The 11,344-nt window shown below is 47.8% G+C and overlaps 2 gene segments (V, D, J or C); both read right to left on the bottom strand.

The window, feature by feature from the left end:
* Positions 1-3,300: 3,300 nt before the first annotated feature.
* On the bottom strand, positions 3,301-3,869 carry LOC120227479. The segment is given in 2 exon segments: positions 3,301-3,602; positions 3,715-3,869. Coding segments are annotated over 2 exon segments (456 nt in total).
* Positions 3,870-9,920: 6,051 nt separating this feature from the next.
* LOC120227489 lies at positions 9,921-10,379 on the bottom strand. The segment is given in 2 exon segments: positions 9,921-10,220; positions 10,334-10,379. Coding segments are annotated over 2 exon segments (327 nt in total).
* Positions 10,380-11,344: the final 965 nt, after the last annotated feature.

The raw sequence follows: 11,344 nt of genomic DNA, 5'->3' as shown, positions 1-11,344 counted from the left end.
GATTAATGTTTCAAATGGATTTTGAAATGAAATGAAAACACTCTGGCTATATTCTTGCAGTCTATATTCCTGCAGTCTATGGTTGGGGCATATTTTATTTTGAAACTTAGTTTGCAATTAAGAAAGGTCTCAGAAGGGACAAGGAGATTTATTTTATCTTTTTAAAATTTTTAATGTTTATTTATTTTTTGAGAGAGACAGGGAGAGACACAGACTGTGAGTGGGGGAGAAGCAGAGAGAGAAGGAGACACAGAATTGGAAGTAAGCTCCAGGCTCAGCACAGAGCCCAATGTGGGACACATACACTGGAACCGTGAGACCATGACTTGAACTGAAGTTGGAGCATGTTTGACTGAGCCACTCAGGTGCCCACTCAGATTTATGTTTTGATCCACAGTGCTGAAATTTCCAGTAAAAAAAAAAAAAACTTCTAGTTTTTACACAAAATAAGCAACTTCCAAGAGGATGGTAGCATCAGAATTGTCTTACTAACACTGATACATTGCTGGACTCTGAAAATGATGAAATACAAAGTTTAAGAAAAAATTTGTACCTGTCACTTTACAGAGGTATCAGTGCTAGTTACATGGTTAATCCAATGATGTCATTTTATTTCAAAAGCTGTGTACAAGAAAATTGGTCTCAGACAATGGGACTTAATGCTGGTTCCTGGCTGGCTGACACTGCTCTCTAATCAAACTGTATTCTTACAGTGGATACATGTTTACTTTTATAGTTGGGCTTCTCAGGTAGATACACTAGGCCCAGCCTGGGAGCCATGATAAGCATTGGGCCTCTCTCTATCACATGCGCCCGCACACCACGCGAGCACTCACACACACACTACCCTTCCAAGGCAATGTTCTGATAGTCTACACGGCATCTGCATCATGTTCTATCCCTCCTTTACTGTTGGAAATGTGTTGTCTGTTCTGCCTAAATATAATTGTTTTCTTGTTAGGGTCATAAACATTTTTACATAAGAACGGAGACACATAGAGGGTGGCACTATTTTGAACCAGAATCTGCAGGGCTTTTGTTCTATGGTCATTATAGGCTAAGTTACTAACTGCCTCAATAAAAGTGTCACAACTTGGAACCTATGGGCCTGAGGATTTTTGTCTCACTTCCCCTTCTATGTCTACTACTGTGCTGAGCACCACTGTCTTACACCTGACAGTAATAGTCAGCCTTGTTCTCAGACTGGAGCCCAGAGATGAGCAAAGTTGCCATGTCTGTGGAGGCATCATCTTAGGCTGGGGATCCCAGATCCCAGCTGGTTATTTGGTTCTGACCAGTAGTATGGGAAAAACCAGGCAGGGCTCCCTGGCTTCTGCTGGTACTAGTACCTGCTTTTGCCACAAAACCTGAAGTCCCTGCTCAGGGTGCAGCTGAGTTTGGGTTTTGTTCCCAGAGATGGAGAAGGGGAGTGGCTGGGTCAGCACAGGCTGGGACAGGGAGTCTGCAAACACAGACAGTCATGAGTGATGAGGCATTTAAGCTGGGAGTTTCTCAGTCTTAGGGGCTTATAATATCTGGGAGCTCACCCAGAACTTGATATTGCTCACATCTGAGCAGAGTGAAGCATGAGGAGAAGAGGAGTCCAGGCCATCATGGCACAGCTGCTGGTCTCCATTATGCAGCTGAGCTGCCTCGGGCTTTTCAAATCCATCCTACTGCCCCCAGAGAAGGAAAAGCCTGTTTTAAACAAATTTGTCCCCCCAGTGTAGATGCTCTTAGACTCCACAAGACTCCACATGATCACTAATTTAGGACTTAAGAGGTGATCACAGGACAGAGGAGGTTGAGGGTAGGGACTTCTCTGAGTGACACCCAAGAGGGTGTGGGGGGAGCAACTTTGGGAAGAACCACAGGACCCTCCCCTAGAGCTTCTCCCAGGCCCTGAGGGCACCAGGCTGCTGGGTCTCATCAGGGAGCACAAGGGGGCTGTTCAGCCTCTGGAGCCCTGAGGCCAGTGATGCCCCCTCAGCTGTGACGGTCTCCTGCAAGGCCCAGGGAGATGCAAAATGCCCCCTGCTGGTTCCATGTCCACCTGCGGGGTTGCCAGTGTCCTGAGGTCAAATTAATGTCTGCACCTGTGTCATCGGCATTCAATAGTTATGTGAACAACTATGTGAAGCACCGTGTTGGGTCTGATTGAAACAACATGGATACGCTGTTTGTGATTTGAGAGGCTGATGACATAGTGAAGAACATCATGGGCTCACAGACGAGAAAATCAAAACAGGGTAAGAAGATGCTCTAACCATGATGGAACGTGATTTCACAGAGTATCAAAACTGCTGGGTGACATTGTGCAGGGAACAGAAGGATGGACACAGCAGAGCAGGACTTAGGAAACTATGTGGTCAGGGAAGAGCAGCTGGGACAGGAAAACAGGAGGTGGAGACACAGGAGGCTGAGCTCACAGGAGACCCTGAGGACTGTGGAGCAGAAGGAACTCAGGGAGAGAAGGAGGAAGAGTATAGTGTGACCTGGGGGTTCCTGCTCCGACTGACCCATCAGATGGTGCTGCTGTTTACTGCAGGCAAGTATTAGGTAAGGAGACGGTTCTATATTAATAAAATAGTTGACAATCAGCAAAACAAGTAGAAATACTAAACCCAAGTGCTAAAATGGTCAACCATGACCTTGTGTGGCAGCAAAGAGTGACTGGCTGAGGCTGGTGTCCAGGCATGGTGAGCGGCCCCCAGTGCAGGGGTGGACGTGTAGGATGGACAGGAGCCTGGGACTGGGCTCTGAGCACCATCCCCATGTACAGAACAGGTAAGAGGAGTCCTGGATGCAGAGTCTGAGAATGGTGCCAGGCTGGCTCTGGTGCCCGTCTCTTCATCAGTCCTGTGGCATGAGTGTTAGTGACGTCCTACCTTCTGTTCTGGGTCCCAAGTGGTGAGCTGGGTGTATGTTTTGGTAATATCTGCACCTCCTTGTCTTTATCATGTAAATGCTCCAGGGAGCACAAGGACTGAGCCTACCCTGAAGTGTGTTTGGTGGAGATGTTTCCAGACTTTCACACCACAGGAGGAGCTAGGAGGAGCCATAAGGGTACATGAGTGTGGAGCACTGAAGGTCAGGCTGAAGTACCTAAGACAGGAGGAATCATGAAGAAGTGGGGATGGGGAAGAACCCAAACCTCACACCCACCTAAACATCCCCAGGACCTCCAACCAAGGGAGGCAGAACTACAAGCATGTTCTCATCCCCTTCAGCCATTAGGGGCTGGACAAGAAGTCCCAGTGCAGAGGGGACAGCAGGTTTTTGTCTCACTTCCCCACAGGCCTAGAGCACTGTGTCAGCAGACTGGCAGTAATAATCAGCCTCATCCTCAGCCTGGAGCCCACTGATGGTCAAAGAGCCTGAGTTGCCAGACTTGGAGCCAGAAAATCTGTCAGGGACCCCAGAGGGTCGATTGCTATTAGCATAGATGAGGGGTTTAGGGGCCTTTCCTGGGAGCTGTTGGTACCAGTTCACACCAACAATACCGATGTTGGTGCTGCTTCCGGTGCAGGAGATGGTGACCTTCTGGCCTAGGGCCCCAGTCACTGATGGAGGCTGAGTCAGCACAGACTGGGCCCAAGATCCTGGAAGTGGGAAAGAAAAAGAGACAGTGATGATGTGGTCTAGAGACAAGAGAAAGAATAAGGTCCCACGAGTCCTCCAAGGACCCCTTCTCCTATCCTTGCATAGAGTCACCTGTGCAGTGAATGAGGAGGGTGAGCAGGAGAGGGGACCAGGCCATGGTGGAGGTCATCACTGATCCTGCCTTCTGTGGGCCCACAGCTGAGCAGACCTCCCCTGATCTGTTCCTCCTCCTTTTCATCCTCTGAGAGAGGGAGGGCCCATCCATGCAAATGAGACCCTCAGCTCTCAGACACTTCGCTGGCCCTGGATCAGCTCACTCTACCTGAAGATATCAGGGGGATGGGCAAAGGAGTGGCTCCAGTGGGCTAGTGGGTGGGGAAGTCACAGCTGTGAGCCCTGAGCAGAGGGCACAGGCAGTGTCAGGTGGCAGATCCCAGCTCTGATCATCCTTGACCCTTCAGACAAGGTGATGCACACCCCCTGGTGTCCACACACAAACACTGCATTGTGTGACATGGTGACCAAAGCCCATCAGAGTTCTTGCCTCCCCACTGGTCTTTCAGGCCAGGCCAGGTGTTCCCTTATGTGGCCTCACATCACCTCAGGAGACACTGTGCTCTACTCAGTGAGTAGAATAGACATAGTGAGTCTCTCCATGGCTCCCATGGTGGTTTATGGGACAGGACTGGGGTAGTAACTCTTGTACAGCCACACAGATGGGGATCAGGGCCCGAGCAGTGACATGTCCACATTGACACATGGTCAGTTCTGTGCAGGAGGATGATTTCTTTCCTCTTCCCTGGTTCCTCTCTGGTTTCAGAGTTCTCTTTATTCAGAAGTTCCATCAGCACTGAGGAGTCAGGGAATCGCTCTCTCTAGATTGTAGGTAGAAGCCCTCGTGTGCATTCCTAGAGGGCTTACACACTGAACATCTTTGTCATCTGTCACTACCTTCACCTCTGTGAAACAACAGTTCTCCATACACTGTGGTTCATGATTCCCTCCTAGGATCTGTCCTCCCAGTACACAGACACAGTCTGCAGGAGCTTGTGTGTGACATTGACCTTAGAGCACAAAGGGCAAACCTGCAGGAAGTTCTAGGAGGGAAGGAGTGACAGCTCAGGTGCTCTGACAGGGACCTTGTTACAGAGTTTATGTGTCTGTCAACACTTAGACAACTGTTACCTTAAAATAAATGTGTGTGATTTTATACAAAATTCAGCCCTGTAGGAATGATTTAAGTGTACGGACAATGTCATTGTGAAGATGCAGGTACGTTCACCAGTGTATTTTCACAGGTTCGTGTGTATTGCTCAGAGAATATGGACTGAAATAGTAGTTGAAAAAACGGATGGCAAAATAAATGCCTTAGTCTAGTTCTGGTTTGAATAGGGGTCTATAAAGTTGTTTCTAAATTATTTGATGTATCATCATCATCATCATCATCATCTTGCATTTTATATAGTTGGTCTGATCCTGCAAGTAGAAGTAGGAGGGCCCAACATGGTGTCCAGGAAAATACCAAGAGAAACCTGTTTGTATGAACTTCAGAGTCATCTCAGTGATGGAATTACTGAACACAACTTCCAGGATGGATTGATTAGGGGTCAGACTTATCTCTGAGGTGTGCACTGGTCTGGACTATGTTTTTGTGCCCACTATGTTCAAGATAAATTGTTCATTCATCCACTCATGACTAGACATATGCATTTCTATCACTCAAGGCCAACTTGACCTAGAGGTTTCTGTCCAAGATCCCACATCTGAATCCAGGTGAGGTGGAGATAGGGACACTGTGTCCTTGAGGTCACAGGCCCTGTGATTGAAGGACAAACTTTTCAGCAGAGGTCCATCCTGGCTGGAGATGTTACTGGAATATTTGAGGGAGTGATGACACTGGTGAATGTTTGCTGGGCAGCAGATTCCTTTTAGACACAGTGTTTATTCCTGTTCATCTTCTCCAGACCCCTGGGGATGTGCAGTTGTGCTCTGATACCTCCTCACCCATCAGTGTCTTCCTAGGAGGCCCTGTGCTGTCTCACTTTACAGGCATAGCATGTGGATGTGTCTTTCTCTTTTCAAGAAGAGATCTTTCCACAGAAGAGTGCCCATAGCAGGTCTCCAGGTAAGTTTCTCAATGAAATGAGGCTCAGACACAAGGTCTGTAGACCAAGGGGATTTTGTCTGACTTCCTCATTATGTGAGACTGTGCATAAGTGTAGCTGCTGCCACTGCTATGTTCTGTTACACAGTAATAATGAACCTCATCCTCAGGCTGCAGCCCAGAGATGAGCAGAAGCCCCAATTGGCTGGGGCATCTTTGGATCCAGAGAAGCAGCTGGGGACCCCGGAGCCCTGGTTTTTATTTGAGTCTGAGTACAACCTAAGTAGACACGGAGGGAGGGATCCCAGCTTCTGGTACCCATATATGTGGTAGCCACAACACTTAAGCCGCTGCTGAGGGTACACGTGAGTCTGACAGGTGCTCCAAGAAGTGCAGACGAAGGGCGCCTGGGTCAGCACAGGCTGGGACAAGGAACTTGCAAATCCAGATACAGCAGAATGAAGAGAACAGACAAATTGCACTTGATTAGGTACCTAGGCCAGAAGGATTTGACTCAGGCTAGAAGCCCACCTTGGGGCATTGGGTCCTGTCCCTAACTGTGCAGTGACAAAGGAGCACAAGGAGGAAAAGGGTCCATGCCATGGTAAGATAACCGCTTCTTAGGCCACAGAGCTGGGGCTGGGCTGCCCTTGGTCTGTCTTATGCCCTTTCCAAAGGCCTCACAGAAGAGAAGAGCTTAGTTCTTAGACAACTAGAGTCTGAGGGAGAGTGTCAGGGTTTGTCCCATGAGAGGTGCAAAGGAAAAAACAACTAATGGGAACTGCCACTCACCTGAGAGCAGGACACTCTGCCCAGCCTGAGGGGAAACAGCTGCTGAGACCCTACTGACACACATGGGCACCAATGCCCCAGCTCTGGCAAATTTGGGGGATTACACAACAGATGAACCCCACTGTCCTGACTCTGAGGGAGGCCCACATTACCCGCTCCTGCCCACTAGTAAAATTACAGCACTGGGTGTAAATGATGTTGGTGTCAGTCAGACAGTCTGTTCACTGTCAATTCTCAAATACTCGTGTACTTGGGATGATCCAAGTTCCTGACATATATTGATTGATTTCTCAGATATAAAATCCTTTCCAAATGAATAGGTAATTTTTTATTCTACCACAGTGTTAATATTTTGTTTTGAGAAATTTTTACTTTACTTTACACTATTAAATTATGCACTAAAGCTGAAGAGGTGAAAAGTATGAGTATCTCAGACAACAGTAACACTCGAACTTTCCCACCTATTTCTCTCCTTCATGATCTTCATTGCATGCAGACTAGAAGCATCAGGCATGTGGAGCAGAGGTGCTATGGACCCAGCTCATGTCTGTACAGATGACGAAATGCTCAATATTAATTAGGTCTCTGTAATTAAATTAATAAATGAGAACAGGACTGTTAATGTCATTTGAATAAGAAGCTTCTCAGAGAGAACAATGAGGTCTCAGAGACTCAGTGCTTGTTCATGTATTTGGGAGGTGGACACCCTCCTCATCACCACCAGCAGAGAAGGAAAGAGGAAGCACAGTCTTGTAGGGTCACACTGGGAAATGGACTCACCCTGAGACAATGGGGATGGGAACACATGGCTATGAACCACCAGACAGGAGAATGGGGCCAAGGAGCTTGCCTTCCCATGGGTGATGTTGACTACTCCCTCTTAGTTTTCTCTCCTACCTCTAAAGGCTGAGCCAGGCTGAGCCCATGAGGAGGTTCATATTTCACTACTCCATAAATTTAGATCCTTGTGGAATGTCACTACCGACATACTTCATACAATGACAGTCAGCCACGTCCTGGGGCTACGCCTCTTAGATGTGAGTGTGGCTTTGATCCTAGAAATGGACTTGGAGAAGCCATCATGGAAATCAGATGAATATTTGCTTATCTGGTAGAAAAGGGTGCACAGAGCCCATTCCTGGGTCTGCTGGTATCAGCTGGGGTAGTTATTTGTAGAGATTAATCCAGAGCTAAAAGCACAGGTATTTGTGACCATCCCTCCTGGAGACACTGACAGTGATGTCTCCTTGGTCATCATAGTCTGAAAATACACCCCCAAATCCAGCAGGAGAGAATAGTATTTTTATGAGAGACAAAAGCCACTTGAGTCTGAAATCTTTAAGTGCAGAATGACTTTTCTCATGTCCTGGAGTGATTCCTAGGAAGTAAACTCTTCTTTGCTCACCCTCTGTTTTTTCCTGAAATGCGCCCCACAGACACATTATTGAGACAACAGTTAGGAGATGACTGTTTATGTTCATGAACTGATAAGTGGAAACGGGAGGAGGGAAAAGAGGGAGAGTGAAATTTGGGAAAAGAAATGACCCAAGACATAATATGGCATTAATGGATAGAGAAAGAACATTCCCGTGGGACACTGACAAGGAGAGTCCAAGTTAAGGAAACACCAGCAGAGCTCAGTTGTGACTCTTAATATCAGGTTTTGTGTCCCAGTTGGTCAGAGTCACAGTGGAATTAGAATCAGGCAGACTATGATCTCACTCCCTGTGACCAGGACCTTGTGAGGTGGGGACACTCAGCAATGACACAGAGGTGATCCAGGGAGCCTGGAGGAAGGAGCAGCCCCGAATGGAGTGTGGGGACAAAAGGAGTGGTTCCTGGACTGGCCCCTGAGTCTGTTCCTCACCTGACAGAGTAACAGCAAAGAAGAAGGTCTCAGGTGTGGGGTGGTCTGGAAATGTTTACCATTAAGGTATCTGGAAAACTTTTTCTTTCTAAAAACTTCTGGGAAGAGGAGGCCTTCATATCAGGAATATGTTTTATGTTTCTATTTCTCATAGGACTGCTTGCATTTCAGGTCAGAACCTCATGCCTTCGAGTGAGTATGTGTTGGGCTGGAGTTGATCAGGGTCAGGGGGCTGAGATGTAGTTTTATGAGACATAAAGACCCGGCCCTGTGTCCTATGTGCAGATTGTCCACAATCCATGCTCCAACCTGAATTACACAGAGGTTGGAAAGAAGATGATACAGATAGTGGGGACTTCTTTGGTGAAGCTTCCATCATTTTCTTCTTCTATTTGGACCCCAAATCTCCCAACTACATGGTTAGTCAGTGAGTCCAGGTCCCAGACAGTTACTGTGTTACCCAAAGCAATAGGTATCTCCTTCCTGGTTGCCATGATGGTGTCAGGGCAGATGGTGGGGTATTTGATCCAGTCATCCTGAAAACAAGGGTTCCTTATCAGTGGGTCAGTAAGGGCTAGTCTCTGTTATCCAGAGATTATGTTGTGTGGACATTACCTGGGCTTGCAGACACATTTTCCCCATGTGGGAAGTCAGTGTGAGACAAGATATGTTTTGTTTATGTGTCCTCTTTCTTTCCCAAGACAGTGTCAGCTTTCTGAGCATGTAGACCCTCCTGTCATTTCCACACTGTGATCTGAGCCTCAAGCCCACATAGGTCATGTAGTGAGGGTTTGGTCAATGCCGTACATGTATATCATGTGGACAGTTGACTATCCTGAGTCATACACAGCTATACTCTGTGTCCCTGGTTTGTTCCTGGGGCTTTGATATGCACTGACCTGTGTCCCCTCAGATTCCTGTATGGAGACCCTAACCCACATTGTGACTGTTTGAGATAAGACATCAAAGGATGTAAAAATGGATAAATGAGGTTATAAGGCTTGTGCCCTAACAAATAGGGCTGGTGTCTTTATAGAAGAGGTAGAGACACGATGGGTGAGCCACATGGAAATGCCACATGAGGACCCAGGAGGAATGTAGCCATCTGAAAGCCAAGTAGAGAAACTTCAGGGGAAACCAAATTGAAATCACAGTGAACTTGGACGTTAAACCTCCAGTACTGTGGGAAAATAAATATCTTTTGATTTACCCAGTCAGTGTGTGGTATGAAGTTATGGCAGCCCCAGCAGACAGGCACAATCCTCAGGGACTCTGTCCCAGGATAACCTCACAATATCCAGGAATTTCTGTTCAGTTTTCATAAAAGATAAAATGTGTGCCTACTAGGACAGGCTTTGGGGACAGAATTGAGAGGACAAGGACATATAATAGAGAAGGTTCATTGGGTTTGGTTTTGGGCCTCAGTTTTAGGCCAAACAAAAAAGAAAACTGCTGTCTTGGCAGAAGATAGGGGCTGCACAAAGAAAGCCCATCACTGTGGGGACAGCAGGTTTTTGCCTCACTTCCCCACAGGCCTGGAACTCTGTGGGACCACAAAGACTATTGTCCCATGTTACACAATAATAATCAGCCTCATCCTCAGCCTGTAGCCCTTGATGGTAAGGGAGGCTGAAGTGCCAGACTTGGAGCCAGAGAATCGATCAGGGACCCCTGATGGTCGGCTGCTCGTACCATAGATGATGGTTTTGAGGGCTGTTCCTGGGACTTGTTGGTACCAGCTCACAGAATTACCACCAATGTTGGAGCTTCTCCCAGTGCAGGATATGGTGACCTTCTGGCCCAGGGACCCTGACACCAAGAATGGCTGAGTCAGCCCAGACTGAGCCCAGGAACCTGAAAAGGGGAGAGACGCAGACAGGGTGATTCTGAGGTCTAGACACAAGAGGGTGGAAGCAGGGCCCACGAGTCCTCTCAGAGCCCCTTCCCCTGTCCCCCCATCTAGTCACCTGTGCAGTGAGTGAGGAGGGTGAGAAGGAGAAAGCACCAGGCCATGGTGGAGACCATCACCGATCCTGTCTTCTGTGGCCCCACAGCTGAGCAGACCTCCCTTAATCTGTCCCTTTTTCATCCACTTAGAGAGGGAAGACCCTTCCATGCAAATGAGGCTCCCTGATCTCTGATCTCTCACTGGCTCTGAGTCAAATCCCTCTGCCTGTGGATGTCAGGGGGCAGGCAGAGAAGTGGCTGTGTGGGGCCAGGTGGTGGGGAAGTCACAGCTATGAGTCTCAAGCAGAGGGCACAGACAGTGCAGGTGGTAGGTCTCAGGTCTCATCACCCCTGAACCCTCAGAAATAGGTCCTCTGAGCCCCCTGGTGTCCATATTCACCATTGTGTGAAATGGTAACCAGAGCCCACTTGAGAGAGCTCCTGTCCCCCATTGCTCTGCCCACTGCCCCATTACTAGGGCCAGGACGGGTATCCCTGTGGTAGCTTCTCATAAGCTCAAGCCAGACTTTAGCTCTACTCAGACTCTTCAGGAAGAGTCAGCCTATGTTTCCCTGTATGTTTTGTGGGTCAGGACTAAGGTGGTGTTTCTACAAAAATCCCACTTAGATCAGAATCATGTCCAGAGCAATGATTAGTACCAATGGAGATGTAGCCTCTTCTGTGTAGGATTCTGTGATCTTCCTTTATTCTGTTCTTCCTCCCTGGTTTCCAGATCTCTCCTGCTCTGAGCTTCCTGCAGTACTGAGGAGAGAAGGAGAGCTCCTGTTCAGGCTATGGGCAAGAGCAACTACGTGTATTCCTAGGGGCATTATGTACTAAAAATCTTTGTCGTGTTCATTACTTCTGCTTATTTTAAACAACAGTTCTCTACACACTATGGTTCATGATTCCCTCCCAGGATCTGTCCTCAAAGCACACAGACACAGTCTGCAGAAGCCCTGTGTGTGCCAGTGACCTCAGAGCACAAAGGGCAAACCTGCAAGAAGTTGTAGAGGGAAGGAGTGACAGCT

Source organism: Hyaena hyaena, unplaced genomic scaffold (genome assembly GCF_003009895.1).
Source record: "Hyaena hyaena isolate Hyena2069 unplaced genomic scaffold, ASM300989v1 scaffold_19, whole genome shotgun sequence".
Classification (NCBI taxonomy): Eukaryota; Metazoa; Chordata; class Mammalia; order Carnivora; family Hyaenidae; genus Hyaena; species Hyaena hyaena.
Note: the sequence above shows the minus strand (reverse complement) of the source record. Positions and strands in the feature narration are given on the sequence as shown.